Raw genomic sequence first — 27,853 nt, 5'->3', positions numbered from 1 at the left:
TGTAAAGCTTTCGAGTATGAGGCTCAAAAGAAACAGGATTCTTAATCCGATTCTTTTAAATTGAAATTGGAGTTTTCACTGGATTGTTCTTCTTCTAACAGCCCTTGCCATCTTGTGAAGATGGCCAGGTTGATATGTATGATTCATATCTTCCATCAGGCCACGGGATCTCAATTTTCAGGTGCATTTCCTGATTTTTCCATCCAAACTATACATATTCAGATATTTTCTACGGGGCACTGTTGCCCAACTCATCCCACCAATGTTGGTGGGATATAAAAGTAGAATGCATACATCTCGCCAAAGCAAGCTGGTGAGACGGGTGTTGAAATAAAACTATATATACATATTACAATATCATGAAAAAAAAAAAAAATTAGACTTTTTATCATATTTCACAGCAAGCATGAAAACGAGCAACAGTATAATTTAAAAAAAAAAAAAATCACCAGGTGTATATTTCCCATACTCTGTCATCTCGAGCACTGTTTTAAAACAAAGTCAACATCAAGTTTTGGGGAATAATGTCTCATTCAAACAACTAAGTCAATGTAGCATCTCCTAAAAATCATTGCTACCGTTTAAACTTTCATTTTATCTTGTCTCCCCCGCATTTAGTCCATAATCCCTTTTAAAAGCTTTCTCACCATTATTACAATAGTTCAATCAATCTTCACCATGCCACAAACTGATTCAAGCAACAAATTTGGTAGTCTTCTTGGCAAATGTTTCTGCAACCAGCAGAGGAAATGCAATCGTTGCATCACAATGCACCTGCTTGGTTAAAGCAAAAAGACAAGAAGCAATTAGATTGGCAATATAATTATCAGACTTAGAAAATATAAAACTCTTGGCAAAGCATAGCAAACCTTTACGGTTTTAGCAGAACCTCGTATTTTCCCCCACGATACAGCCTCATCAGGTTGAGCTCCAGAATCACTCCCATCAAACTCTTGTGCAGTATTAATGAAGACAGCATAATCTGCACCGTTACGCATCATATTGGCATTGCAAATGTGATGTTTGGGCAATCCCCCACCAAGTATAATCATTCCAGTTTTCCTTGGACTTGCATGGACAGCTTCACCATTCATGGCCCTAATATCTGTTCAAAGAACAAATATACACTTTTGTTTCACTTGATGGCTCGTTCGATGTTGACATTGCAATTGCAATGAAGGTCAAAATTCTTACTGCTTGTCAGGGAAAAATGAAAAAGGAACACACCTTGCACTACATCAACTATCAGACCTGGGCTGCGGAAGGAATGGAAGTACAACATGTCCCCCAGTGAGCCATCAGTTAAGCCCGGACAGAAGACTGGAATATTGTTCTGGAGAATATGGACAAGCAAACTATGTAAAGCAAACTCTTAAAAAGTACCATTGTTGATCCTAGACACTTTTCTCGCATAAATTAGAAAAATACTACTACAAATCCGAAAAATCAACCCTCAAGGCCAAAAACTACTCAGAAAGACATCTTAAACCGAGTTAGTATATCATTCAAAATTTAATTGGAATAAGTAAAAAGCGCATGTACATTTCCCAAAGATGTAAACAAAAGCTAGAGATTCAAGCACATACTATTAGTGAAACCTTCCAAAAGCGAATCATAGCACTTATACAAGATCATAATATTTTCAGAACTAAGACAAAACACTATGCGAGATTACATGGATACCGAATATGGAACAACAAAATGACAAATCGAAAGAACTAGGATAAAGAAAAGCTTATGACAACGAATAACTGCAGTTAATAACACACGAATTGAAACCAAACTTGACTCATTACTTGCCTTGTACGCCCAATAGAGGTATGAACCATTGTCATTGATCTCTTTTCCCAATCGAGCTATTAGTTTAGATGGCGTCCATAATACATTCTGGTAAAAAATTGTTGGAAAAAAGAAAAAAGTTAAAAATACAAACCAGCAACTACAAGCAGGCAGAAAACTGCATGTGCAAGAGGACTACATACATGTTCAATTTGTTCCTTCAGCATCTGGTCAAAAATGGGAATGATCCAATCCTCAAACTTGCAATAATTGTCATTAGGAACCAACAAGTTACCTATGCGATTCAAACCTTTGGAGCGCAAATAAGCTCCAGGAAGAGAAAAATCACCTTTATAAGTGGGTGCAAGGCATTTGATAAGATCTTCTTCTATACCACCAGCCGTAGTAACCACCACATCCACCATATGATGCTCAACAAGATATCGAACTGTATCTCTAACACCAGAAGATATCAAATTTGAAGTAAAACCCAGAAACACTTTGCACCTAACAGATTCTCTGAACGCTAAATCTCTCTCCTCCTCGCTCCAATCCTCCGCTATAGTCTCATTGGCAAGACTCCAATCTAGCTTTCAAGCGCACCCAGAAACAAAATTTTACAAAATTTAAAAATATCAATCTTTTTTATACACCCCCTTCACACCCCCCCAACCTCCCAAAAAAAAAAAAAAAGAAGGAAAGGGAAAGAGAAGCTAACCCAACATTTGATTAACGACTTGAATGGCATCGCCGAGATTGGAAGCTTGAAAGCCAGTGGAAATCATAGAGTTGAGGAGGCGAGAGTAATCGAGGCCTTGGTTAAAGTCATAGCCTTGAATCTGACTGCATTTGCCCTCGAGATTCTCGGAATCTTTGAAGACTGTGGAGTGTACGGCCGAAAAAACCTCGTCCTCCATTGCTCCTCGACCTTATTAACTAACTTAACTAAACTGTTGTATTCGTCCAGAAACAATCTCCAAAATCCTCTTGTCGATCGTCGACCGCGGTCTGCGCAACGCTTCGTTCTTTTATAAAATCAAAAAAAAAAAAAAAGGTTCCCCCCAACAATTCGAGGACCGAAACGGGAAAAAGCGGCGGGCGGACCATAATTAAATAAAAAAATTAAAAAAAAAAACAAAAAGCTAACCAGTTGGGCTCAATTGGAAGGCCCACGTTTATTCGGCTACGCTATATATTATTATATACACCCTTAACCCAACCCAGTAACCCACATACACTTTTATAGCTAAATATTAATTATTATTCGGATCAGCCTAAAAGCCTTAACGCGTGCGTCGCTCGTGACACCGATCTTCCCCACCGATGCTATTTATAGAGAAAGCCCTAATTTCCCCCCATTTTTGTAAACAGTACAATTTCCCGCCTATCTTTCTCACATTTCCCGCTCCCCAAACCCTAACACTGTGCCGAAACCATGGGGCAGAAGCAGCAATCCACCTCTGATCCAACCGCCGACCCCAAGAAACGCCGCCGTGTCGCTTTCTCCAGTATCGGTCAGTCCACGTTCTCTCTCTCTCTCTCTTTTATTATTATTATTATTTCTTCTTCTTTTTTTTTTCTTTTTCTTTTTTTTTTTTTGGTTGCATTTCATTTCATGACTCCATTTGAAACTTTGCTCGTCGTTTTTCTTTTTGTGTTTCCAAATTCATGATTTTTGTCTTTTTTTATTTTTATTTTTTTATTTCGGAGCAGATGCTGGAGTCGAGGCTAAGGACTGCATTCAAATATTCTTGGGTATGGGTTTAATTTGTTTCGATTTTGTTGTTAGTAATTACCTGTTTTTTCTTGTTTCTTCCACTAATTTACGTATTCGCTTGCCTTTAGCTGTTTTCATCTCCTTCTCCTTCCTTTTCTTTTTTTTTTCTTTTTTTTTTTAAAAATTATTTATTTTTCCATGGATATTCACTTCGTTTAGCTGTTTGATTGCCGTTGAAATCTGGAAATAGAAAATTGGCGAATGAGTTATTTCGGTGACCAACAACTTGGTTCTTAAGCTGAGAATAAGTGAGCGTCTTAAGGGAACTAGTTTTCCTTTTGAGATGGAGGGAGAGATGACTATCAATGAGCAGCTTAAGTTGAGAAGTTTGTACAGTTTCTGTATTTGATATATATATATATATATATGTATTATTTTTTATCAAATCTTTTACCACTGCATCAGTATGTATTTATCGTGCTGCAAAATGATCTTTGACACACACACACACACACTCTCTCTCTCTCTCTCTCTCTCTCTCTCTCTCTCTCTCTCTCTGTTAATATGTTTATATTTATTTTGACTGCATATTTAATGGTTGGAATCTAAGTATCTAGCAAAGAGGAAGTGGGTTTGTCAAGTAGCTTCTATGTTGAGCCTGCTGACTTGAGTCGCTTTTTTGAGGATGATGGAAAGATATATGGGTACCAAGGATTGAAGGTATTGTCCACACAAATGTGACTTTTAGCCATGCTAATGGAGTATACTTCTCTATTTAAGCTTCTTGATACATGCTATGCAGATTACTGTTTGGGTTAGCATTTTATCATTCCATGCATATGCAGATATTTTATTTGAAAGCTCATCTGATGTAAGTACATAAATTCATCCCCCTCTCTCTCTCTCTCTCTCTCTCTCTCTCTCATTGATTGATGTTGCTAACTTTTGTAAGGGAGGCAAAGGGATCACAGATTTGAAATCAGCTCTTCAGGTATTAAACTCGCTAGCTGTCTCATCATTGCTTCATTTTGCTCTGTCTATGGATCTGGTAATTATTCTCATATCATGCAGAGTATTTTTGCTGACACCCTTGTTGAGAGTAAAGATGAGTTCCTTCAAACTTTTTCAACCGCGAGTAATTTTATTGGGTATGGTTGATTCTTGTATGTCTAAATCAAACTGATTGGTGGTCGCACACATTTATTTCCTTAGTTCTTTACTATTTTTTTTTTTTTTTGGCAAAAAAGTTTGGTTCTTTACTTAATTGCATGGTATGAACGCTTAATCTGTTTGTAGATCCGTTGTCTCAACTGGGGAGGTATTGTCTCAGAAGACCTCCAATGGACATGTCAGTGGTTCAAATAGTCAAGTAGAAGCCGCTACTTCTGATCTAGAGGTGTTTATGATATTTGCCAATTGGTGTTTTAATATCACAATTTATTAAAAAAATGATGAGAGTTTTATGACATCGGTAGTTCAATTTAATGTGTTATATGGTGTTTAGTCCGCCCTTATATCTGCATGTGCACGTGAAGCAGAACGAATGGTTTGACAAATGATTTGCTCTCTTATTCAGGTGGTTCGCATGGTAGTTGGCAAGACAGCTGCTGGTCCCCTTTACTGTCGCTTGGTTCCTCTCGTTTTTCTTCTTGTTGATGGTAACTTTTATCAACTTTACTTATCAAGGCAGTGTAACTTAATTTTAACCGATACGGTTATCTGATTATCTGAATTAGGTAGCAGTCCTATTGATGTGATGGATCCAAGATGGGAGTTGTATCTACTGATTCAGAAGAAAACTGATCAGCAGGGGAAATTTCAGTGTAAACTGCTTGGTTTTACAGCTGTATATCGTTTTTACCACTATCCTGACAGTCATCGTTTGCGGCTTAGTCAGGTATATAGCAATCTTTTCATCACATTAGTTACTAGCTAACCAATCTTTGGGATAACCTAGGTCTAAGTTTAGTCAAAACATGCATTGTTTACGCACATGTGTATTACGTTGTTGCTTGTTTTAGCCTCTCATATGAGTCTGTGTAAATGGTAGATACTGGTATTTCCACCTTACCAGCACAAAGGTTATGGCCGATACCTTCTAGAGGCGCTCAATAGTGTTGCACTATCTGAAGATGTCTATGACCTGACAGTTGAAGAGCCATTGGATTACTTCCAACATGTACGCACTTGTGTTGACATACAACACCTGTTAGATTATGACCCAGTCCAAGATGCAGTAAAATCAGCTGTTCTGCATCTGAAACAAGGAAAACTATCAAAGAAGCCGCAGACCCCTCGGCTGATGCCAACTGCAAGTACCATTGTGGATGTCCGGAAAAGTTTGAAAATTAATAAGAAACAGTTTCTACGCTGTTGGGAGGTTTTGATCTACCTAGGCCTTGATCCTGTTGACAAGTACATGGATGATTATGTTAGCATCATTGCAAGTCATATGAGGGAAGATATAATCGGGAAAGATTCTGGAACTGCTGGGAAGCAAGTGATTGAAGTGTCAACTGATTATGATCCTGAGATGTCATTTGTCATGTTCAGGTCAGAGTCTGGTGAAGCGACTAGCACTTTTCAGATTGACGAAAACCAATCAAATCAGGAAGAACAGCTCCGACAATTAGTTGATGAGAGGGTGCAAGAGATCAAGTTAATAGCACAAAAAGTATCACCAAACCCTGTGTAATGCCAAAGCCACAATGTATAATGAGCTTTGGTTTCTCTGATGCCAAACGATGCAATCTGGCAAGTAGGCCTCTATATGTAAATGACTGAGCTGCGCATGCATCTCAACCCTGTGCCATTCAGATTGTATGGAGACAAAATTAAATGAATTTTATCGGCTAGCCCTCGTGAGGGAGGCTATGCTGTGCTTTGTTTACTGTTGTGTTGATACTTAATTTTCCCCTTTTATCGGGCTGTAATCTTTGGTAATTTCTTGGTGCTCTTTACATGGTGTCAATTTTCTGAATAAAGTTTTTGGACGCCTTTGTCATTTCATATCAGAAAAAAATAGAATAAAACAAATCTCTTGTAGGGAAAAAGGTTGACAAAACAATAAAACAGAACAATTGTTTATTTCTTGGAACAGCAATTCCCATCTGGTAATGTTGTCCAAAGAAAAAAATTCCCATTTAGTAATGAGAGTTCAATAACATGTGGAGCATATTAGCCTGAATTTGCATAATAAGCTGTCATTGTAACATATTCATCTTTTTTTTGGTAGAAATAAACATCTTGAGCAACTAGTCCATGCCACATACGTGTGCTTTTAAACCAGCATTACTAAATTAAAGCTTTGGCTCCACCACCATCAACTATTGCTTTGTACCCGGCTTCAAATCCATAATGTTCAGTAGTTAAAGCTCAGAAATGGTCTAAATTTTGTGTATACTGCAACCTGCATTCTCTGATGTCCAATTCTCCTTCCAATTCTCAAATTCAGAACCACCAAACACCACTTGTTTGATTCCTACATAACTGTTTGACAAATATATATATATATATATAAAAAAATAAATAAAAATCAAGGTAGAACTTATCAAGAAAAGACCAAAAATAAAAAGCCAAGAGGAATACATAAATAAGGAGCTTTTTAAGTGCACTTTTTAACATGAAGTGGTATAAAGCTGAGATGAGAGCATGGAAAACGTAAATCCTAGTAAGAAAGTCATGCTTATAAGATCTCTCCCCACATTCCAATTACTTATATTATTCGGGGAAAAAAAAGTCAATAAACAATTATTTTTTCACTGCTATAATTGTCAAAAAACAATAATTTTACAGTCCTATTTCTCTCTGGATGACTGTTATTATTGCAGAGACAACACTATTTGTGCTACCGTTGATTGTTATGCAGACAGATAGAAAAATTGTCAGAGTCAGGGATACAAGAGGGCTTACTCGGAACTTATCTGAGTTAATGCATTTATCAACACGTCCAGAAGCAAGGGTTCGCTTGTCCCAATGTCTACCCTGCCAAAAATTTCATCAACATTGTGAGCAAAAACATTGATTTGTCAGTTCCCAATTCTGTAAGAACATCAGCAACTGTAACAGATCAGTGACAATTATAGCAGAGAAAAAAAAAAATCAAATTACATAAAGAAATATATTAATAAATATTATCTTTTGTAATTGTAAGTCGAGCTCTATACCAAATCCGTGCCAAGTTGTCTTGAATTTCAAGATCCCCAATATTGTAAAATGTAGCTGGTGTCACATTTGCTCCCTGAATAGCATCATAACTTGGTCTTTTATCCAGATGAGATTGTGACAACTGCAGGAATGAGATTTATGCAAAGAGTAATTAATATGGCTCAAAAGTTTCCGTTTCGCAATAACAATTCTTATACAGTTAGAAACTCTCTCTTTCTCCCTTTTTTTTTTTTAAGTTACAGATTTAATATAGTTCTGTACTAAAATTTAAAAAGGAAAAAAATAAATAAATTACTTGCATATTCATGGAATTGCATCCACCGAGACGTCCAACGATGTGCCATGACCGAATTGCCTGCTACCATTTAGAGCCAACCAAGTTACAAAACCTTATTTGTGAAATATTGCATCGGTGCTTAGTTATAGAGAAGCTACTTACATCACAGATTAAGGAAATATCTTTGGCCAATGGAGTATTGTAGAATTCGAACCAAATATATGAGTTTGAGAAATCAAATCTGCAGATAGATGCCACAAAATTAACAAAATAGTTAACTGATAAGCTGCATCAATTCTCAAATGTACGAACAAGCACACCGAAAGTTGGTAGTCGGATAAATTCAATCTTTACTTGTTGAATGTCACTTTCATGGGTGTGGCTGAACCAGTCTTAGTGTGCAATATCTTGTTTCTTTTCTTCCTTAACCTCTCTTCCATCTGCAATGTGGTTAAACAAACCCCTTTGTTCAAAGTTAATAAACAGTAACAATAATAATAACAATAATGGAAAATCCCCAAAACAGATTATTATTATTATTATTATTATTTTAAAAAGCAAAGAAAAAAGAAAAGGCATAAAAATAGAACATAGAGAGAGAAATACAAATAGGTGGTGACTGAGCTTACTTTGGACCGAGCCTTTTCTGGGTCGTCAAGACAACTACCCAGAATTTCAGCAAATTCGGGGTCCCTATCATAATCCTTCCCGTCGTCTTTCCCTCTGAACCCTGCTGGGAAAAATCCATCTTCACCATCATATTCATCATCGTCTCCTTGGTTCACCCCCTCTAAACTGAGGGTCTTAAAGTTTTCTTCTGGAGTGGCTTTGGTTAAACATAGAGAAATCCTACGCTGAGAGTAGCTCCAATCTCCAACTCTAATGGTCGAAAACGGCTTCAACCATATAGAAAAGGAGGGAAGCAGTTTGGGGTTCTGAAGAAATGGCGGGCAAGAGGAGTGTACCATAAGCATGGTTTTGGTTTTTGGGTGAGAAAAGTTAAAAAAAATCAAACAGGGGGCTTTGGAACAAATGGGCCTTTTGTTGAGGTAATTAAAGTAGGCCTCTGCAAAATCTTAAAAGAAGAGACTTACAAGAAAATAATAATAGTAATTAATAAAACTTTAATAAAGAAATTGCTTTACTATTTAGCAAAAAATAAATAAATAAATAAATTACTTCACTAGTAAATAAAAAAAATAAAAATAAATAAATGGTCTTATAGAATCCTAATTCGCTAGAAGATAAGGAATCCTAAGATTAAATATTTACCCCAAAAATAAAAATAAAAACTAAAAGACTTGAATTTTTTTTTTTTTACCAGAAAATAAAGAAATTGCGCAGTGGAAAATGAAAAGCCGGCCATGGTTCAAAAAGTGGAGGCCCAGATGTACCAAAACTGATAGGCTTCGTCCGATTGGGTGTGGAAAACTCAGGGTGGTCTGATAATAGAAGCGTTTTTCTAGAGCTTTTAACCCTGCTTGCTCAGACCCCAAACCAAAGCCAAAGAAAGCGTTTTAGTGAGTCCAACTGAGACAATTGTATTTTTGCTTTTTAAACAAAAAAAATAATATTATTTCTATTCCAAGAGAAAGCAAAGTTGCGCTAAATTCAGTTCGTAGACGCGCACGCAGAGTCAGAGAAGTCAGTGGGAGGGAGAGAGAGAAAGAGAAAGAGCGAGAGAGAGAGAGAGAGAGAGAGAGAGAGAGGTAGTCGAGAGATGGATTTGCTTCCAGCAGAGAGCTCTCAGATGGTAAAGAAACATGGATTCAGGTCATTAAAGTTGGTAAGCGTGGACATGGACCATGTTCTTGGAGACCAACAACCCTTTGGAGTTCACTATGGCAGACTTGACAATGGCCTCTATTACTATGTCCGTTCCAATTCTAAGCCCAGGATGAGAGCTGCCCTCTCTCTCGCCGTCAAAGCCGGGTATTATTTGCATTCTCTTTCTTTGGGTTTTAATTTTTTTCTTGTTTTTCCCTTCATTTCCTTCTTTGTGTTTTTCAGAGTGTTTATTAATTATCTGAGTTCAGGGATTCCGCTATGGTAATTCGATTTGACCCCCATAAGATAAGAAGAATAAGACGACAATGGTGAAATGTCAAGATCAAATAATATAATGTCTCAGAAAAACCTGATATCTTGTTGCTTTTATCTTACCCACCCTCCTCGCTAATAAACTAAATTACCATCATGGAAAGCCTTGCAAACAAATGCATCCCCATTGCTATGTTGTATAAGTGGTCTGTTAGACAAGCTCATTTATTGAAGTCATGGCAGATCAGTATTGGAAGAGGAGGATGAGCGTGGAGTTGCTCACATAGTCGAGCATCTTGCTTTTAGCGCTACCACAAAATACACAAATCATGATATCGTCAAGTTTCTCGAAAGTATTGGGGCTGAATTCGGTGCCTGCCAGAATGCGGTGACATCTTCTGATGACACTGTCTATGAATTGTTTGTTCCTGTTGACAAGCCTGAATTGTTATCTCAGGCTATTTCTGTCTTGGCGGAATTCAGTACTGAGGTATCTACAAATATCACGCCTTGTATGTTATTTTCAACTTTTCCACTTCATCTTTCTTTAACTATCCGATACAGATTCGTGTGTCAAAAGAAGATTTGGAGAAAGAAAGAGGTGCTGTTATGGAAGAATACAGAGGGAACAGGAATGCTACAGGAAGGATGCAGGATGCACATTGGGTTCTGATGATGGAAGGTTCAAAGGTACTGCTTATTAACAACTAATCTTTCTTTGCTAATTCTTTATTTTTTTTCTTTCTTTTTTTTTTAAGCTAGCTAACAAATTTTCTCTTACTATGGAACTTGCCTGTCCTTGATCTACGGACTGTTAATTTATGTTATTTCTCAAAATCCTTGTTTGGTTGCAGTATGCTGAGCGTTTACCAATTGGATTAGAGAAGGTGATTCGGTCTGTTTCACCTGAGACTGTTAAGCAATTTTATAGGAAATGGTACCATTTAAGCAACATGGCAGTCATAGCTGTTGGAGATTTTTCAGATACACAGGTTCTTTTCTTGATATATACTTTCACATTTGCATTAAGTGCAATTTTTGTAGTGCACATGTTTTACTAATCTATCTATCTCTTTGTTTCTCAGAGTGTAGTTGAGTTGATAAAGACTCACTTTGGGCATAAAAATTCTGCACATACACCTCCAGTTCTACCATCATTTCCAGTTCCATCTCATGAAGAGCCACGGTTTTCATGCTTTGTTGAATCTGAAGCTGCAGGGGTTAGTATGCAAATCTTAATCTTCTTATGATATGCTAATGTTCCTCCATATTCATTAAATTTGCCGCATAAGTCTTATATGTTTCGATATTGTTTACTCATATTGGCCTGTAACAGTCTGCTGTGATGATTAGCTATAAGATGCCAGCAGGCGAGCTGAAGACAGTGGGTGACTATAGGGATTTGCTTGCAGAATCCATGTTTCTATATGCTCTGAACCAGAGGTTTTTTAAAATATCTCGCGGAAAGGATCCTCCCTATTTTTCATGCTCAGCTGCTGCTGATGTTCTGGTTCATCCGTTAAAGGCTTATATAATGTCTGCATCTTGTAAAGAAAAAGGGACTATGAAGGCCTTAGAATCAATGCTGATTGAGGTTTGTTTTCCATTTGATCCTAGTATTGCCTTAATTTTTAATTAATTTATTGATCTTGAAAGACACCTTTTCTTTCAGGTTGCAAGAGTACGACTACATGGCTTTTCAGAACGTGAAATATCTATTGTTCGTGCTTTGCTGATGTCAGAGATTGAATCTGCCTATTTGGAGCGTGATCAAATGCAATCAACTAGTTTGCGAGATGAATATTTACAAGTATACTCCATTGTAACTTTGAAATGATTTTCCGTTTTCAATATGTTCTTTAATTTGATTCTTCCAAACTTATTTTTATTTCTTTTGGCAGCATTTTCTACGAAATGAGCCTGTGATCGGGATAGAGTATGAGGCTCAACTCCAGAAGACTCTTCTACCTCGTGAGCAATATTAATTGCATTTAGTAATCAACTTTTGTAACAAATGAAGTACTATCATGTAGTGTTTCTCAACTGGCTTTTTATACCAGATATTTCGGCATTGGATGTGTCCAAATATGTAGAGAAGTTACGAACATCATGCAGCTGTGTCATTAAGACAATTGAGCCTCGAGCTTCTGCAACAGTAGATGATCTTAAAAATATTGTGCTGGATGTAAATTCTCTTGAGGGAGAAAAAAGCATTTCCCCTTGGGATGAAGAACAAATTCCAGAAGAAATTGTTAGTACAAAACCAAACCCAGGGTAATGTTGGAACCTTTTAAATTTTGGTATTATGTTTAACTTTCAACAATGCATATCGTTTTTTTCTGTTTGGACTGACCTTTCCCTTTATCCACTCTTTTTGAGTGCAAGTACTTGGAAAAGATGTTTATTTGTATCCTTGATGTTTACAAAAATGTATCTTCTCATTAAACTCCTTGAGCTCCAAGGTACTTCTTAATAGGCTTCAGTGTCATAAACTGTGACTTCCATGTTTTGATCATGGAAATCTGTGGTTGCTTTTTTCTCTCTGTAGTTATATGACTCATAAAACATGAAATCTAACTTATGTAAAAGAATGTAGTACATTATCATGGTGATGTTGTTTTCATTCTATATTCATTGTCAAGTCCCACAAAGTAAAATGTATGAATAAATAAATTTCTAACTATTTTACTTACTTTTGCTGGAAATCTAAATGTGATACAATATGGTTGTATTGTTAACCTGTTCAAATAATTTGTCTCAGGAATATTGTGCAGCAGATTGAATATTCAAAAATTGGAGCTACTGAATTAATTCTATCAAATGGCATGCAAGTTTGCTACAAATGTACAGACTTCCTTGATGACCAGGTAAAATCTTGTGATGGTGAATCAATATTTCTTAAAGCCCATGCAATAAAAGTCCTTGTGAATGCATAGCTATGACAACAACCTTCAGTCTAAATGGTATATACATCTAGAGATGGGGGAGAAATTATATCTTTTTATATGTAAATAGTTGCATAAAAAAGTCACTACATATTATTTATATTGATGAAGTTGATAGATGAAGGAAATGCAGCTTTCTGGTGCATGCTCCTCTTCAACTCGAATGCAACTATGCCTTTTATTCTTTCTCACTGCCTTAACTCGTGTTTTGATGATCATCCATTTTTCTTTTGAATAATTTTTACACGATGTTGCAACTGACAAGAAAGCTTTTGCACCACCAGATATGGCAGTATGAACCCTTGTATATGTTCCATCCTCCCTCTTCCTCACCCCTTGCCCTATGCTCATGTTCTTCCATGTTTATATTGCCTCTGAAAAAGGAATTTTATATCCTAGAATGTTGAAAATAATATCCAAAAGGTCTTATTAAGCATGAGTTTGTGTACGATGTCTAATTCTTAACCTCACTTTGATTCAACAGGTTGTCTTTACAGGGTTCTCATATGGAGGTTTATCTGAACTTCCTGAAAGCAATTATTTTTCTTGCTCGATGGGACCAACCATCGCTGGAGAAATTGGTGTATACGGTTACAGGCCATCGGTGCTAATGGATATGCTTGCTGGCAAGAGAGCTGAAGTTGGCACAAAACTTGGCGCTTACATGAGAACTTTTTCGGGTGATTGTTCACCCTCAGACCTGGAAACTGCCTTACAGGTCTGCTTCATGAATTTTGGTTGAATTTTCTAAAAGGCTTATATAGGCGTTATGCTGTGATAGTCCATACTCATTTTCAGATTATTTGTATATTTCTGTGTATAAAATTGGCATGTCTATATTTATAATAATTAGTAGTGTTTATTTTCCGTGTTTCTAAATTGCTGCAATACTGTCTCAGGCTGCTAATCTTTATCTTTGTTCTGGCAGCTTGTCTACCAACTATTTACAACGAGTGTACTTCCAGGAGAAGAAGATGTCAAAATAGTGATGCAAATGGCAGAGGAAGCAGTTCGTGCTCAAGAGAGGGATCCTTACACTGCATTTGCAAACCGTGTGAAGGAGCTTAACTATGGGAACTCCTATTTTTTCAGGGTATACTTGATATTTATTCTGAGTTAACTGACGTTTTTATTGGCAAGATACATTCTGTGTTGAACTCATGATCAATTTCCAATTGTGCAGCCTATTAGAATAAGTGATCTTCAGAAAGTTGATCCATTGAAAGCATGTGAATATTTCAACAATTGTTTCAGAGATCCCTCCACTTTCACTGTTGTAATTGTGGGGAATATTGATCCTAGCATAGCAGTTCCTCTGATATTGCAGTATTTGGTAAATAAATTCCTTTTCTAATCAACATAGGCCTGGAGAAATTATATATTTTTTGTTAACCAGGTTTATGGGTTGCAGGGTGGAATACCAAAGCCTCCTGAACCTGTTCTGCATTTTAATCGTGATGACCTCAAGGGCTTGCCATTTACTTTTCCTAAAACCATAATTAGGTAAATTACTCAGGATACATAGACATTTTACATTGTATTCATGTAAGTGGTCTTCAGGTATCCAAAGGTGCCAATTTCATTTGGTTGATCTTGTTGGTGTACCTTGATTATGCTTTGTTTTCCATTTTGTTTTGAAACAAATGAGAATATCATCTTTTATTGGGGTCTCCAGTAGGCAACGTTCATCCAATTATCTAGTCACTTTATCGTGGTTCGGTGCTTGGATGCTACTGCTTCTATTTTCTTTTTTCCCCTTTTGGTGAAACATGAGATGCAATACCATTCGACATGCAAATACCTAGAAAATATTCAAATACCATGTGCCACATTTGATGTGCTTGTAGGGAAACAGTTCATAGCCCTATGGTGGAAGCACAATGTTCGGTCCAGCTATGCTTTCCTGTGGAACTGAAGAATGGAACCATGGTGCATTTCTCTTTTTTGTATATCAATTAAAAGTTTGAGGATCATGATTAGAACCTTCATTTGTTGTGGTGTACTGGTGCTCATAATGTAATTTCTGATGGGGGAAGAAATCCAAATTGCAGGTGGAAGAAATTCACCGTGTTGGGTTTCTGAGCAAACTTATTGAAACAAAAATAATGCAGGTTCTACGATTCAAGCATGGACAGGTGTGTATCCTATCTGTTTTATACTACTAAATTCCTTTATGTTTGGCATAAAAATTCTCTGCTTACCTTACCCCTTGCTGCAGATCTATTCGGTAGGTGTTTCAGTATTCCTTGGTGGTAATAAGCCTTCAAGAAAAGGTGATGTTCGTGGTGATATATGCATAAATTTTTCCTGTGATCCAGAAATCTCCTCAAAGCTGGTAGGTATTATGTAAGACATTTTCCATTTTGTCATTTTTAGTTTTAATGATTAAATGGCCAATGAAGTACTCGTTTTGGTTCTGCAATATCATCTAAACAGGTGGATCTTACTTTGGATGAAATATTACATCTCCAAGAGGAAGGGCCTTCAGATCAGGATGTTTCAACCATCCTTGAAATTGAGCAAAGAGCCCATGAAAATGGACTTCAGGAAAATTACTACTGGCTGGACAGGATATTGCGCAGCTACCAGTCAAGGGTCTATTCTGGTGATCTAGGTGCTTCTTATGAGGTAGTCTCTACACAGTGATGGTATTTCCATGGTAATGCTACTTTTGCCGATAGGAAGTGGAACGGCAAACCACATTCTTGCACTCCGATAAATATTAAATATTTATCCTACAATTTCTATGTCTTTGTTGCAGATTCAAGATGAAGGGCGATACAAGGTTATAAAATCTCTAACACCATCAACAGCACAGTCGGCGCTACAAAGAGTTCTGCCTTTTCCATGCAAGAGACAGTACACAGTAGTGATTCTAAAGCCCCAAAAATCTCGTTTCAAGGTGCTAGCGTCATACATCGGATCTTGTCGAACCAGTTATGGTAGAGATGCTAAGGTCGGTCAGTCTTAGATTTCGTCATTTTGAGATTGTTATTGTTAAAAAGGTTGAGCATGCACTCAAATGTCAAATTTTGGTTTTGCAGATCTTAGCAGGGCTTGCTGGTCTGACTGTCTTGGGTGTTAGCTTGTGGAGATATTCAAGAAGTAGCCTCAAATCCTAGTTGACTGACTTTATTATCTTAATTAGCAGAGCTTTATGGATTCTTGTTGGGATAAGACTGGGATGTGCAATTTTTTGTATGGCCACATTGTTCGATCACATGTAGAAATATACATCTGTATTATTGTAAGATGAATGTATATTATATATAATGTTTTGCGAGCTCCACTATCCGCCATTGATTCTGAGTAGTCCAAAAACTCATGGCTCATCATTGTACGTCTGGACATCAAATTGAAATAATGTTTCTTTGTTTTTTTAGGTGATTAAAAAAAAAAAAATTACTAGACCTTGTATTAATAAATATTTTGTTCCGAAATATAGAATCTATGAATATTTTACTTATTTGTTGGAATATGTTGTCATCAGGGAATATTTATGAATTTGGGGTTACTTACTAAATTACTATTACTGTATATTTGGATAAAGATAAAATTAGTGGGAATTAAAATTTTTTAGAAAAATGATGATTTATTTTTGTTTAGATGTTTATTATAAGGTGGAAAAATGTGGATTCAAAAAATTAGATTCCCATTAATAAAGAAAAATATATGGAAAAATTATTTCTATTTATATATATATATTATTTAAAAAATTTCAGATAAAATATTTTTAAATTTTTTTAAATATATATTTATTTTTAATTTGTAATATAATATTAAATTTAATTATTTATAGGTTCTAATTTTTTTATTTTTTATCAAACAGACCAAGAAAACAATTAATTTTCAAAAAATTAAATTTTAAAAATTAATTTTTCTCTCAATTTTGATATTTTCCAAATAAAACCTTAGATCCAATCAAATCAGTTTGAGGCCCAAATGCATAGATATTAGTCTAATAAAGTAAAACCACCAGGAAAAACAAATGCAAAATCATACAAAATAAATAAAAAATAAAAAAGGCTTTGAATGGATGTTTGATTTTGTTTCAAAATTCTTTTTTAAAAATTTGTGTTAAATTGTGTCGTATAGCTGGATTGTTTCCCTTTTTCTAGAAAAGTAAAAATAAAAATAAACCATCGAAGCCAAAAGTGCCAAACAATATCTTCCAATATTTGGATGTCAAGTTGAACATCCATATTAAATTTTGCTTGTTTTATATTTGGAGTTCACTTTGTAACACTTGCGCATAAATAGGGCATCTCGACTGCTCTTTTTCTTGTGATAAACATTAATATCTTATGCTCTTTCACAACAAAGCAGCTTACTCATATCTAATTTCATATTCTTTATTGTATAATTAGAAACTAATTTATTTATTTATTTATTCTGATTTGACATTTAAAAGCCAAAAAATAAAAATAAAAAAAGGATGGGCGCGTTCAAGACATCTCATGTCCGCCACTCTGGGATGGGCTTAAACTTGGGCCTACTTGAATATCTCCAACCCAACCCAACAGCTCATTTGCGGATCTGATAGAGCTTTATTAGGGTGTGCAAAGTTAGGGTTTTGAGTTAACGTTTTTCTAGTGTAAGCCTCCCCACCTTCATCGCCTCACTCTTCCTCTACATTACTTGGGAACCCCAAGACTCTTAAGAGTGAGTGAGTGACTGTGAAAATGGTGGAGAAGAGCAAGGGTAGAAAGGAAGAGGTGGTTACCAGAGAGTATACCATCAACCTCCACAAGCGCTTGCATGGCTGGTAAGTGCCTACTCAAATCTCCTTCTATTTGTTTCTGAATAAGAAAAACCCACTCATGCTTTTATTATTATTATTATTATTATTATTATTATTTTCTTGTTTAATTTGTTTCGTCTTTTAGGTTTCATCAAATGCAAATTTCAATTTCATGCTTTCGTCGAAAGAAAATTCGGGTTTATTGCTTCAGGAAGCTTCATCTGATTTCTTGTGAAAAATAATAGTAATAATAATAATAATAATAAATCAGTAGGGACTTTGGGATTACGTACTGCTATTTGCTAGACTCGAATGAACTTGGTTCTCAATTTGTGTAAATTGATGGGCCTCAAGAGGTTTTATTTATTTTTTAATGTTTATGGGGATTTAAGGCGGCGGTATCTGTTGGTGCATACTTGCTACATCTTTATGGCCAGGTTGCCTGAGAGATGATAGTGGTGGTTTGAATCTGGATGTCTAAACGGTAGACCTTGTTGTTGAATTAGGATACTCATTTTCTATCCTGGGATTTCTTTTTCTTTGGTTCGTGGTGTGGGGTAAATGCAGAAAGTTGGGTCGAATAACTCTCTGCCAAATGCTGGTTCCTGATTGTAGTACCCGCAAAGAGATTTCTGTTTATGCACATTTATCTAAATGCAAATGAAACCTCCTCTCTCTGTGTCACCTCTTCGTTTGTGCTTGGCGGAGGCATAATATTGCCATCAAGAAACTTAAAACTTTTAATCTTATTGAACACTATACGTCTCACCGATGCTCGTTGGTTTTGTTTCATCTCGTTATACGAGAATCATTCTTTGTAGCCACTGCCTCTTTCTTTTCATTTTGAAATATTTGTAAAATCATTGAGATTGGAATATGCTCATTTTCTTACTGTTTTTATTGTTCTGATAATTAGCACATTCAAGAAGAAGGCTCCCAATGCCATTAAAGAGATCCGGAAGTTTGCCCAGAAGGCCATGGGAACAAATGATGTAAGGGTGGATGTCAAGTTGAACAAACAAGTTTGGAGCAGGGGGATCCGGAGTGTTCCAAGAAGGATTCGGGTGCGTATTGCTCGCAAGAGGAACGATGATGAAGATGCAAAGGAAGAGCTTTACTCTCTTGTTACCGTTGCAGAGATCCCAGCAGAAGGACTGAAGGGGTTGGGCACCAAGATCATTGACGAGGATGATTAATTTGTGTGCCTTTGTGTTTTTTAAGTAACTATATCCTCCATAGGAAGTAAGAGTTACATTGGGCTTTTTTGGCTTAGCCTTTAGAATTTAATCGGACAAAAGACTGGATCTTTCAGATAATTTACGGTTTATTGTGTTCCTATCTAGAATTTTGGTTTTGATGATTTACTTATTTTATGAATGTTGAGTTGAGACGAATGCTTGGCATGGTTGTTTTTTTAACTCTGCTCTCTGGAAAAGTACTTTGTTCTGAGCGTTATTTTATGCATGCATCAATAGAATTGAAGACCGCCTAGAGACGGAAACATAATTTGGTCAAATGAGGACTGTATGGCTTGCAAAAGCTTTCTTAGCCCCCGACTGGCTGTTCTGATTATATTAAGTATGGTGGTCGTAATTAAATAAAGCTGGATATTAAGCACAATAGAATACGTCATGAACGTGAGCTCTTTTGCTAGTTTCTCAAATGTGACTACCAACTAATCAAACTCTTAAAACATTCCATTCGAAATAGATCTTCAAGAAATGCGATATAGATGGTACACTTTGAGATTAGTACAGAAGATTAGTAGTCACAAAGTTTCTTCGACCAAAACATAATCAGGGTGAAAAAACCCATTTGGAGTAGCAGTAAAACTCTCCTATCCATGTCGGCAACTTAGCACGTTTTTTTATAGCAAATCCATTTCCTTCGTACTTGATTGCCTGCCCAAAATTGCTATTAATCCCTTTTCCAAAATTGACATTGGTTGCACAATCAGTCAACCCTTTTGAGGTGGAAAAACACTGCATAGGTAGGTAGGGTGCTGATTCCCCATCACAAAACATTTAGTGGGCTTTGTGAGCGTACATATAGCTTCTAAGTTTTCTTATTTCTTCCGATGACTCGGACAGTAGGTGATCCACATACAAAGAGAGTCCAGCTCCGCTGAAAAGTTCAACTTGTAGCACTCAATAAAACATAAACTTAATATTCACACAAGCTAATTGTATATAGGATGCTCATGACATACCAAAGGGGTCCAAATGGAAGCCAGATTACATCCCATCGAAATCTTGGCAGTCTACATAACATCATGCAAGTAAACAAAGAGTCCGTTATTATATACTAGCAACAAAACAATAGGATAGAAACATATGACATACATAACGTGGCCAAGACAACCCAGGAGTAAGCAAAACAAGAAGGAAAGAATTGAATGTTTATGCAGCATTTAAAACTGCTTGACTACCCATTTTAGATTATAATTTTCATGATGACTGACCAAAAAATTTTAACTGCATAGCATGTTCAGTCATGGATTGCTCAAATGAACAATGATCTCGAGTGAAGAAATACAAAAGAGATTTCTGAGTAAAATTAAAATGGATTAAAGATTGATTATACGAAAATTTTAATGAAGAAGTTTAATACATAAGTCACATACCTTGACATGAAATATAACCAGAAAACCACAAGTACCATGCCAAAAAAGCACGAGTACCAGATCCATTGCCTTCGGTCCTTTGAATCACCATGAAACAGCCCTATGATAGCCAAAGAACACGCTACAACAGCTACCCAATCTATTAAAAGTCTTGATTAGCCAGCAACTAAACAGAAAATAAAGTAACAACAAAGACCATGGAAAACTTATAAACATCATAAGTAAATAATTAAATAATAAAAAGTTGGATGAGCACTTAAACACTCCATTGACCTGCAATCAGCTGATAATGAATATAAGTGTGATAAGTATGAGAGCAAAACCTGCAGATATAATCACCCATGAGTCCAAATCCTCCATAAAGTAGGCATGATAACGCTGCTCATCAAAGCAAACCGACAGGACTAGATAAATTGATGAATATATTTTTCCAGAAAAACAAAACGAGCATACAACCGTGCCATCCTAGTCTGATCTTAGTGAGGGGTTGAAAACGCATTGAATATGTTGAAGCAATAAGACAACAAAAATGTATCCAACCTTCACAGACTAAAGGAACTCGACTCCATGGACAACAAGAGTTTTTGCTTGTAACTGTTTAATCTTCTGCTTTTTCAACAAAAGATAAAACCATATATAAACTTTTCAATTGGATATTCACTTGTAGAAGTGTTCCTTTCAGGTGCCAATCAACGATAAACCAATAGTCACAACTTGTAAGAGTAATATTGTTAGCAATGCATGCTTTTTTGGTTTTTGAAGTCCCAATGGACTGAAGAGAAAACAGTGATGTCTGATCCAAAAGACACAAGCTTGACAGTCCACATCTAAATAAACAACCAGTTGTAGCAGTATTCTTCCAAATTGTGCAGAAAAAAAAAGACAAATGTGAAATAGCTCAAAAAAAAAAAAGAAAAGAAAAGAAAAGAAAAATGAAAGAAATTAAACCAGTTCCCAAGGAGATGAAAGCTGCTGAAAGATGGAATATACAAGAAAACCAGCAAAACAAAGGAGAAGTGCTGCGAACACGCCCTACTCAAAAAGATGTCAAAAGGAAAAATAGAAAGCGAAATCAGTTAATCGTCTAGGGAAAGAAAGGCAAAGTAAAATCAACAAATCCAAAGAAAATAAGAAATAGTAAAATTACCCTCCATAAACGACTTTGTTGAGCTTGACTCGTTTCAAACGAACGAATCAATTCCTCTTGTTCTGTAAACCAGAAAAAAAAAATGTTGAAATGTTTGCAGCGTCTAAATTGATAGATGATTATGCCGTAATGTATGTATGCATGCATGTATGATCCATCATCATCCTTCCATATGTCATGTAATGTAATGGGTATTAAAAGCAAAAGCAAAAAAAAGGGGGCAGAGAAAAGAGACACCTACCACGAATATCCAGAGGGCGGTAATCGTCGAGAGTGGGATCGTCTCCTCGAGTTGGGAGAAAGGAATCTTCTTCCTGAGATTTTCTCCATTTTCTAGTCAGCTTCTTCATGGCGTTGGCTTTGTTATTCCACTTTCAAATCTTCACTCTTCGCTTTTTGTCTGTCCGCCGGCTCCAAGAATTAACACACGCAAACAAACTGGGGCGGGGCTTTTTCCCTTCCCTTCAGATTAATACAATACGATTCATTTGCGTAAGCGTGCGTTGCAATATGCGACACGACCACAATGCATCAAGGATTATCAAAAGGATTGGGCCCCTTTTTTTTTTTTTTTTTGGGGAAGGAAGGAAGGAAAGAAGGGTCTTCAATGCTCTTCTTCACTTCTTCGTTTGTAAAGTGGTTCACGTTCTAGAAATTAAAGGCTGAAAAATGTTGGATCCATCAGTATTCTAGGAAAGTTTTTTTTTTTTTTTTTCCAACTATTATTATTCTTTTTCATGAGTGTTTGTACGAAAGAAGATCGAAAAAACCAGTAAATGGAGCGAATAGAAAATCTTATTTGACAAAATGTAAAAAGTAATTACCATTTAATTGCCAAGAATTATTAAATATATAAATATATATATATATATACAGTCCGTGCGGTCCTCATGCGGACCACAGTATTGATGACGGTTTTTCATAGTATTTGTGACAATTTTCTAAGAAACCGTCGTTAATACTATGAAAAACCATCACTAATATTGCGGTTCTCGGACCGTCCTCACCATAGAATTTCCATATATATATATATCATATTGGTATTGATATTCTTAATCCAACTGGAATGACTTCAGTATGCTTCAAAGAAGAAACTACCATTTCCCCATCAACAATACATTTCAATACAACAAATTTCTCAGTTAGGAATCAAAAAGCATCAACGCTACGATTAATTTTATATATAAAAATAATAATAATAATAAACACTCGATAAAATAGGATAACTTTGCCGTGTTGAAATGCTCAAACATCTTGTGAATAAAACCAAAAAATTAATTACTAATGAATACTATGACATGATCAAAGATCTGCTCTCCCCGGATATCTAGGAAAGGGAATAACATCTCTAATGTTGTCGATGCCCGTAGCAAACAGCAGCATTCTTTCAAAGCCTAATCCAAAACCGCTGTGTTTTACTGTCCCAAAGCGACGAAGATCAAGGTACCACTCATATGGCTCTACAGGCAGTCCCATCTCCTCTATCCTGCAATAACATGATTACATAATGCCCACCATCACAATCACATTTCCCCACTTTATTAAATTTATTGTCCATTGTAAAAGGAAACTTTGTAGCACAACTCCAAAATATTCATAAACAAATAAATAAACAAGTAGGCGAAAGGAAAGACACCACTTTCAAATTCCATCCTAGGCTTCCAAACAAAAAACAAAAACGAAAGGTGACTCATTTGCTCATACCTGCTTTGAATAACATCATATCGCTCTTCCCTCTGGCTTCCACCTATCAATTCTCCCACCTGCAATACAAGATGCAAATCAACTTGTAATTTATAAGCAAACTTGATGCTTCCCCTGACGTACGGAAATTAGATGAATGCAAAACAGTCTACCCTAGGTACAAGGACATCCATAGCAGCCACTGTCTTAGAATCATCATTGAGCCTCATGTAGAATGCTTTGATTCCTTTTGGATAATTATACACAATAACAGGCTTCTGAAATTTAACCTCCGTCAAGTATCTGCATAAAACGGGCAACCAACAAGATATCAACAAGCTCAATGAAATGTGTCACAATAAACTGGCAAAAGAAGAATGATGGCACTTGCATACCTCTCATGCTCAGATGACAGATCAATGCCCCACTCCACTTTATTATCAAACACCTTGCCCTTTTTCACAGCCTCCTCTAGCAGCTCTACTGCTTTTGTATATGTTATTCTCTCAAAGGGTGTTGAAGAAACCATTCTCAGTCGATCAATGCAACTTTTGTCAAATTTATCAGCCATAAATTTCATATCCTCAAGGCAATTGTCAAGTAACCACTGACACAGAAACTTGACATATGCCTCTGCACAGTTCATATCATCCTACACGAATATGCATATGTTAAGGCTCCATCAACCAGACAAACACAAATGAATGTGCAACACATGTAACATCAAGCATAAGGAGTACAGAAATATCAAGTAAAATAAATTAGTCTACTCAACATTATCATTCCATATCATTTGGTATGCTGAGATGAAAGGTTGGCACTACATTCCAACTCATCATAATCACCACTGGTATACAGAAACCAAGGAGAAAAGATATACTTGAATTACAAGGCAGATAAAATGTCAAGGATTTTGCTACTGAGAATGTTGTGAGGGACAAAAGACCAAATGATGATTCTGAGGACTATCCTATATATAAACAAGCACAATCTATATGTACATGACAAATGAATGATGCTTCATATACCTCCACTTCAACAAGATTTTTTTAATTGAGGACTATGGATATTACAGCTTACAAGGTGGAATAGCCAAAATAAAGGTAAATGACATATATCAAGAAATCAAAAGGCACAAAAACAAACCAAATTTGTTTATTAACAAGCGTACAAGATTAAAGTTGGTCATACATTGAGATCTGCAAATGCTATTTCAGGCTCCACCATCCAGAATTCAGCCAAATGCCTTGAGGTGTGAGAATGCTCAGCACGAAAAGTAGGCCCAAAAGTATAAACACTACTAAGAGCGCATGCAAAACTTTCAACTTGCAGTTGGCCAGAAACTGTCAAGAATGCTTGACGAGCAAAGAAATCTTGGGAATAATCAATTGTTCCATCTTTTTGGGGAATACCCGGTTTAAGCTTTGATCTCTCTTCCAGCTTCAAGAGATTCTCCTTTGCTTTTTTAAGTACATTCACAGAAGCACCAATTTCCCCCTTGCTTGCTTTATCAGATTTGAGCTTAGAAACAATTTCACCTTTCTCCTTGACAACAAGTTTGGCAGCTTCTATATCTGACTCTGATGGAGGAGGATTCTTAATGAGCTCCTTCTCCAACTTTTCAGCTTCACTAATCAAGGTTGTGACTTGAAACATTTCACCAGCACCCTCACAATCACTAGTGGTGATAATTGGAGTGTGCACATAAAGAAAACCGTGCTTTTGAAAGAACGTGTGGGTTGCAAAAGCAAGGGCATTTCTGATTCGAGCGACTGCAGAAATCTGAAAATATTCACCATCACCAAACAATCAAACTTTATAAAATCGCAAGAGAAAACCAAACCATGAAACATACCAAATGTAAGTCATAATCACACTCTCCGTGAAAAATAACTGTAATATAATCATGCTCAATTGACTTGTTTCAAGGGCAAACAACTTAAAACGCGGAGTTACTTCACATCAGTTTTGAGGAAACAATTCAGCATGTTCCAGCTGAAGCTAGCAAAAAATTAAGGGCATATCTTCATTGCATTTTCTCAATCATCACACAGACTAGGACTCTGCCCAATCTTTTTTCTATGCTTCCATTATTAATTAAAATTTGGCTTTAATCAGAAAGCGTCTTCTTTGCACAAATTTGACTTTGATTCTACCATTTACCGTGCCGTATATATTTAGCACGGCATCTCAAGTAGCTTCCTATTCAACCTAAGTTGAATTGATCTCATAATTATTATTATAGTATAGCAGCCAAAATTAAATTCAATAGGATATACCAAGATAAGATAAAGAAATGAAATTGACCGTATTAGTTCTGGGGCGGAGATGAACAAAGTCCCTTAAGAACTCAAGCGTGAGCCTGGTCTTGGGCAACGGATACCTGGCTGGGTCGACGGGACCCACATGCAGGACATTCTCAACCCGAAGCTCCACCTTCTGCTTGGTTCCAGCCGGCGGCAGTTTCAGCAGGCCGTCAACAGAAACACAGGTACCGGTGGGCACGAGCTGCCCAAGGTCCGCCTTATCGGCCTCCACGATCACCTGAAGATTTCCAGGGCACGAGCCGTCGTTGAGCTCGAGAAAAGCGAAGGCGTCCTTGTCCGCCTTCCTACCCGTTTTGACCCACCCGCCAATGCGGAGGCGTTGGCCGGCGAGTCCGGCCCCACCATCGGGTCGAGAAACGATGGATCGGATGAGCACGCGATCGGAGAACTCAGCTTTGGAAACTTGGGAAGATGAGACTTGATCGTGTAATGTGGCGTGTGCGAGCTGTGCCGTTGGCGGCGTGTTCTGGTCAGCCATTCGTGGAGAAGTTGTATAATAATTCTCCTCTATTCTATTCTAATGGTAGTCCGTGTGAGACTGAGAGAAGACTCACCCAAAAAATATATATATATGAAACGCTGCTGGATAAACTTTGGCTCCCCAACCCCCCAAGAAAAAAAAAACCCTAATCCCACATTTTCATTATATATATGCTTGCTTCTTACGGAGAAAGAGTGTACGGAATATGTGATTTGGTGCTGCTACAATTTGAACACGTGCGTAGAATCTTCATTTTTGGGGTTTAAAAATATCTACCAAAAAAAAAATGCCAGTTAGCCCAGGTACTCCAATGGCATTGCATTTGGGGGTACCATATCGCCACAACATCGCAATAGACTTTCATTTCATTTGGATCCTCCAAATGAAGTATTGCAATTCTGGCAAATTTTATTTTTAGTGCCAAATTCTGAATTTCATTGTCATACAATTTGTGGATTAGACTTAGTAAATATTATCTTATTTTTTAATTAGTAAAAGGTAAATGAAATGTGAGTTTTATAACTATTTAATAATATTTATATTTTAACACTGTTATTTTTTGATTTTTTGAGATACATCATTAAAAAAAAATGCTTAAATTCGAAATAGTATTCGTATATGTATCTATAATTCTAAAAACAATATCAAATTTTGAAAATGGTAGTACTAAAATAACATTCACTGTCAAAATGCTTTAATCTGATATTACAATATTCTAAGCATTTACTTTTTGTCCCCAGTCGCACCACAATTTGTAGTTCACTTTTTTTTTCCCCTTTTTTTTTAAAAAAATAATAATAATTTTTGGAGTTCACTTTCGAACGCTCTTGGCATCAACAAGCCTTCTTCTCTACTGCCCTGCTCTTTGTTTTTTTGTCCGGTACTTTAAACCTTTTATTATGTGATATTTAAAGTCAGCATTGGTTCCATTTTCATTTTTTTTAATTTTAAAAAAAAAAAAAAAAAAAAAAGGCAACATGGGATGGGCCGAAAAACGTATCTCCTCCTATGCAGGATGGATGGGCTTGGGCCAACTCGAATGTCTCCAACCCAAGCCTCATTTTCAGTTTGTTCCTGGTATATATATTGTCTCTGAAAACCCTAAAGCTGAAATTCCCTCAAGACCTGCTGGCCTCGGCGTCTACAAGCTCGCAGCAAAATCAGAGTCAGAGAGGTACACACCGGCGCAATTCATCGTCATGGGTAAGCTCAACTCTGTATCTGTTCAGATATCCTTTTTCTCATATCATTGTTCCTTTCTTTCGTTTTAATGATAATTGATGTTAATGCTAATATTTCTTTCAGGTAAGGTACACGGATCTTTGGCTCGTGCTGGTAAGGTGAGAGGCCAAACTCCCAAAGTTGCTAAGCAGGATAAGAAGAAGAAGCCCAGGGGACGGGCTCACAAGCGCATGCAATACAATCGTCGATTCGTCACGGCAGGTATTTAGTTGCCATGCTTCTCTTTTTAAAAGCTCTTCTGATTATTTTTCAAGTTAAAGTTGTGTGTTTCTAAGACGCTCTTCTTCGAATATTGATTTTTTTTTTTTTTAATAATTTTTTATCTGTGCTAGTGGTTGGATTTGGCAAGAAGAGAGGACCCAACTCGTCCGAGAAGTAGAAGTAGGCAGGCTTGGATTTTGTGATTTGTTATTTGAATTTTGATGTTGTTTTTATAAGACCCTTTGTACTACTTGATTATCAGTTTTTGATGCTCTCTTTAGTTATTATTGGATTTTATGTTGAAATTATTATGCTCTAGTTAAATCAGAATTAAAATTCTTGCTTCTTTGTGTTCTCTTCTCTCATCATCAATCATTTATTTATATTATCGAATTTTTTATATGCTTCGAATTTTTTATATGCTTCGAATCGTGGATGGAAGGAGCCTTAAATTTATATGGTTTATTTTCCACTATTCTTCCA

At 36.5% G+C, this 27,853-nt stretch overlaps 8 protein-coding genes across 12 annotated transcripts; 4 read left to right on the top strand and 4 right to left on the bottom strand.

The window, feature by feature from the left end:
* Window positions 1-362: 362 nt before the first annotated feature.
* On the bottom strand, window positions 363-2,870 carry LOC107424009 (deoxyhypusine synthase). 2 transcript variants are annotated; one of them, XM_016033691.4, is made up of 6 exons: window positions 2,498-2,870; window positions 1,983-2,365; window positions 1,801-1,887; window positions 1,228-1,333; window positions 870-1,105; window positions 363-774 (listed from the first exon to the last, which is right to left on the bottom strand). In XM_016033691.4, the coding sequence occupies exons 1-6, from the start codon at window positions 2,694-2,696 to the stop codon at window positions 694-696; spliced, it is 1,092 nt and encodes a 363-aa protein (XP_015889177.2). In that variant the 5' UTR covers window positions 2,697-2,870; the 3' UTR covers window positions 363-693. The 2 variants fall into 2 exon arrangements, with proteins under 2 accessions (XP_015889177.2, XP_024932453.1); XM_025076685.3 differs by having other exon boundaries at window positions 1,983-2,369; window positions 2,498-2,679.
* A 226-nt stretch (window positions 2,871-3,096) lies between these two features.
* Window positions 3,097-6,386, top strand: LOC107423955 (histone acetyltransferase type B catalytic subunit). 2 transcript variants are annotated; one of them, XM_048479665.2, is made up of 10 exons: window positions 3,098-3,293; window positions 3,493-3,534; window positions 4,107-4,216; window positions 4,299-4,367; window positions 4,449-4,487; window positions 4,568-4,644; window positions 4,793-4,892; window positions 5,073-5,154; window positions 5,233-5,393; window positions 5,547-6,386. In XM_048479665.2, exons 1-10 carry the CDS (start codon window positions 3,215-3,217, stop codon window positions 6,189-6,191), a joined length of 1,404 nt encoding a protein of 467 aa, XP_048335622.2. In that variant the 5' UTR covers window positions 3,098-3,214; the 3' UTR covers window positions 6,192-6,386. The 2 variants fall into 2 exon arrangements, with proteins under 2 accessions (XP_048335623.2, XP_048335622.2); XM_048479666.2 differs by lacking the exon at window positions 4,299-4,367 and having other exon boundaries at window positions 3,097-3,293.
* Window positions 6,387-6,551: 165 nt separating this feature from the next.
* On the bottom strand, window positions 6,552-9,011 carry LOC107424029 (uncharacterized). The gene is made up of 7 exons (XM_016033717.4): window positions 8,570-9,011; window positions 8,295-8,380; window positions 8,103-8,181; window positions 7,959-8,018; window positions 7,663-7,784; window positions 7,409-7,480; window positions 6,552-6,985 (listed from the first exon to the last, which is right to left on the bottom strand). The coding sequence occupies exons 1-7, from the start codon at window positions 8,912-8,914 to the stop codon at window positions 6,883-6,885; spliced, it is 867 nt and encodes a 288-aa protein (XP_015889203.2). The 5' UTR covers window positions 8,915-9,011; the 3' UTR covers window positions 6,552-6,882.
* Window positions 9,012-9,264: 253 nt separating this feature from the next.
* On the top strand, window positions 9,265-16,391 carry LOC107424032 (zinc protease PQQL-like). Of its 3 annotated transcripts, none has more exons than XM_016033720.4 (20): window positions 9,269-9,872; window positions 10,224-10,470; window positions 10,545-10,670; window positions 10,835-10,972; window positions 11,066-11,200; window positions 11,317-11,574; window positions 11,653-11,790; window positions 11,882-11,951; window positions 12,041-12,254; window positions 12,742-12,847; window positions 13,410-13,643; window positions 13,854-14,018; window positions 14,109-14,258; window positions 14,337-14,428; window positions 14,773-14,854; window positions 14,962-15,060; window positions 15,144-15,260; window positions 15,362-15,553; window positions 15,687-15,881; window positions 15,970-16,391. In XM_016033720.4, the coding sequence occupies exons 1-20, from the start codon at window positions 9,661-9,663 to the stop codon at window positions 16,045-16,047; spliced, it is 3,048 nt and encodes a 1,015-aa protein (XP_015889206.3). In that variant the 5' UTR covers window positions 9,269-9,660; the 3' UTR covers window positions 16,048-16,391. The 3 variants fall into 3 exon arrangements, with proteins under 3 accessions (XP_048335621.2, XP_015889206.3, XP_015889207.3); XM_016033721.4 differs by having other exon boundaries at window positions 9,270-9,872; window positions 14,977-15,060; XM_048479664.2 differs by lacking the exon at window positions 15,970-16,391 and having other exon boundaries at window positions 9,265-9,872; window positions 15,362-15,584; window positions 15,687-15,825.
* Window positions 16,392-17,492: 1,101 nt separating this feature from the next.
* On the top strand, window positions 17,493-19,060 carry LOC107424034 (large ribosomal subunit protein eL31). The gene is made up of 2 exons (XM_016033723.4): window positions 17,493-17,690; window positions 18,583-19,060. Exons 1-2 carry the CDS (start codon window positions 17,608-17,610, stop codon window positions 18,860-18,862), a joined length of 363 nt encoding a protein of 120 aa, XP_015889209.1. The 5' UTR covers window positions 17,493-17,607; the 3' UTR covers window positions 18,863-19,060.
* A 282-nt stretch (window positions 19,061-19,342) lies between these two features.
* LOC107424033 (uncharacterized) lies at window positions 19,343-22,059 on the bottom strand. Its single transcript, XM_016033722.4, has 7 exons — window positions 21,678-22,059; window positions 21,437-21,498; window positions 21,238-21,321; window positions 20,613-20,667; window positions 20,290-20,428; window positions 19,876-19,926; window positions 19,343-19,790 (listed from the first exon to the last, which is right to left on the bottom strand). The coding sequence occupies exons 1-7, from the start codon at window positions 21,784-21,786 to the stop codon at window positions 19,691-19,693; spliced, it is 600 nt and encodes a 199-aa protein (XP_015889208.1). The 5' UTR covers window positions 21,787-22,059; the 3' UTR covers window positions 19,343-19,690.
* A 519-nt stretch (window positions 22,060-22,578) lies between these two features.
* LOC107424005 (asparagine--tRNA ligase, cytoplasmic 1) lies at window positions 22,579-26,169 on the bottom strand. The gene is made up of 6 exons (XM_016033686.4): window positions 25,427-26,169; window positions 24,311-24,901; window positions 23,515-23,771; window positions 23,293-23,422; window positions 23,141-23,199; window positions 22,579-22,922 (listed from the first exon to the last, which is right to left on the bottom strand). Exons 1-6 carry the CDS (start codon window positions 25,922-25,924, stop codon window positions 22,739-22,741), a joined length of 1,719 nt encoding a protein of 572 aa, XP_015889172.3. The 5' UTR covers window positions 25,925-26,169; the 3' UTR covers window positions 22,579-22,738.
* A 720-nt stretch (window positions 26,170-26,889) lies between these two features.
* Window positions 26,890-27,716, top strand: LOC107424007 (uncharacterized). Its single transcript, XM_016033689.3, has 3 exons — window positions 26,890-27,130; window positions 27,233-27,370; window positions 27,502-27,716. Exons 1-3 carry the CDS (start codon window positions 26,905-26,907, stop codon window positions 27,546-27,548), a joined length of 411 nt encoding a protein of 136 aa, XP_015889175.2. The 5' UTR covers window positions 26,890-26,904; the 3' UTR covers window positions 27,549-27,716.
* Window positions 27,717-27,853: the final 137 nt, after the last annotated feature.

The sequence above is a fragment of the Ziziphus jujuba genome, chromosome 7, assembly GCF_031755915.1.
Source record: "Ziziphus jujuba cultivar Dongzao chromosome 7, ASM3175591v1".
Lineage (NCBI taxonomy): Eukaryota > Viridiplantae > Streptophyta > Magnoliopsida > Rosales > Rhamnaceae > Ziziphus > Ziziphus jujuba.
Note: the sequence above shows the minus strand (reverse complement) of the source record. Positions and strands in the feature narration are given on the sequence as shown.

What these genes read in the sequence shown, in the direction of transcription:
- LOC107424009 (XM_016033691.4), bottom strand. Translation starts at nt 2,696, where the DNA reads ATGGAGGACGAGGTTTTTTCGGCCGTACACTCCACAGTCTTCAAAGAT. An exon ending in GATAGTTGATGTAGTGCAAG is followed by an intron (nt 1,106 to 1,227) that starts GTGTGTTCCTTT and finishes TTCTTTGAACAG; the next exon opens with ATATTAGGGCCATGAATGGT. An exon ending in GTTCTGCTAAAACCGTAAAG is followed by an intron (nt 775 to 869) that starts GTTTGCTATGCT and finishes TTAACCAAGCAG; the next exon opens with GTGCATTGTGATGCAACGAT.
- LOC107423955 (XM_048479665.2), top strand. Translation starts at nt 3,215, where the DNA reads ATGGGGCAGAAGCAGCAATCCACCTCTGATCCAACCGCCGACCCCAAG. An exon ending in CGTTTTTCTTCTTGTTGATG is followed by an intron (nt 5,155 to 5,232) that starts GTAACTTTTATC and finishes TATCTGAATTAG; the next exon opens with GTAGCAGTCCTATTGATGTG. An exon ending in ATCGTTTGCGGCTTAGTCAG is followed by an intron (nt 5,394 to 5,546) that starts GTATATAGCAAT and finishes TGTAAATGGTAG; the next exon opens with ATACTGGTATTTCCACCTTA.
- LOC107424029 (XM_016033717.4), bottom strand. Translation starts at nt 8,914, where the DNA reads ATGCTTATGGTACACTCCTCTTGCCCGCCATTTCTTCAGAACCCCAAA. An exon ending in GCAATTCCATGAATATGCAA is followed by an intron (nt 7,785 to 7,958) that starts GTAATTTATTTA and finishes TCATTCCTGCAG; the next exon opens with TTGTCACAATCTCATCTGGA. An exon ending in TTAACTCAGATAAGTTCCGA is followed by an intron (nt 6,986 to 7,408) that starts GTAAGCCCTCTT and finishes TTTGTCAAACAG; the next exon opens with TTATGTAGGAATCAAACAAG.
- LOC107424032 (XM_016033720.4), top strand. Translation starts at nt 9,661, where the DNA reads ATGGATTTGCTTCCAGCAGAGAGCTCTCAGATGGTAAAGAAACATGGA. An exon ending in CCAGAAGACTCTTCTACCTC is followed by an intron (nt 11,952 to 12,040) that starts GTGAGCAATATT and finishes TTTTTATACCAG; the next exon opens with ATATTTCGGCATTGGATGTG. An exon ending in AACTGAAGAATGGAACCATG is followed by an intron (nt 14,855 to 14,961) that starts GTGCATTTCTCT and finishes TGATGGGGGAAG; the next exon opens with AAATCCAAATTGCAGGTGGA.
- LOC107424034 (XM_016033723.4), top strand. Translation starts at nt 17,608, where the DNA reads ATGGTGGAGAAGAGCAAGGGTAGAAAGGAAGAGGTGGTTACCAGAGAG. An exon ending in CACAAGCGCTTGCATGGCTG is followed by an intron (nt 17,691 to 18,582) that starts GTAAGTGCCTAC and finishes TCTGATAATTAG; the next exon opens with CACATTCAAGAAGAAGGCTC.
- LOC107424033 (XM_016033722.4), bottom strand. Translation starts at nt 21,786, where the DNA reads ATGAAGAAGCTGACTAGAAAATGGAGAAAATCTCAGGAAGAAGATTCC. An exon ending in TTTCATCTCCTTGGGAACTG is followed by an intron (nt 20,668 to 21,237) that starts GTTTAATTTCTT and finishes TTTGATGAGCAG; the next exon opens with CGTTATCATGCCTACTTTAT. An exon ending in TGGTTATATTTCATGTCAAG is followed by an intron (nt 19,927 to 20,289) that starts GTATGTGACTTA and finishes GATGTTATGTAG; the next exon opens with ACTGCCAAGATTTCGATGGG.
- LOC107424005 (XM_016033686.4), bottom strand. Translation starts at nt 25,924, where the DNA reads ATGGCTGACCAGAACACGCCGCCAACGGCACAGCTCGCACACGCCACA. An exon ending in TAGCATTTGCAGATCTCAAT is followed by an intron (nt 23,772 to 24,310) that starts GTATGACCAACT and finishes ATATTCGTGTAG; the next exon opens with GATGATATGAACTGTGCAGA. An exon ending in TATGATGTTATTCAAAGCAG is followed by an intron (nt 22,923 to 23,140) that starts GTATGAGCAAAT and finishes ATGTTATTGCAG; the next exon opens with GATAGAGGAGATGGGACTGC.
- LOC107424007 (XM_016033689.3), top strand. Translation starts at nt 26,905, where the DNA reads ATGGGATGGGCCGAAAAACGTATCTCCTCCTATGCAGGATGGATGGGC. An exon ending in GGCGCAATTCATCGTCATGG is followed by an intron (nt 27,131 to 27,232) that starts GTAAGCTCAACT and finishes TATTTCTTTCAG; the next exon opens with GTAAGGTACACGGATCTTTG. An exon ending in TCGTCGATTCGTCACGGCAG is followed by an intron (nt 27,371 to 27,501) that starts GTATTTAGTTGC and finishes TATCTGTGCTAG; the next exon opens with TGGTTGGATTTGGCAAGAAG.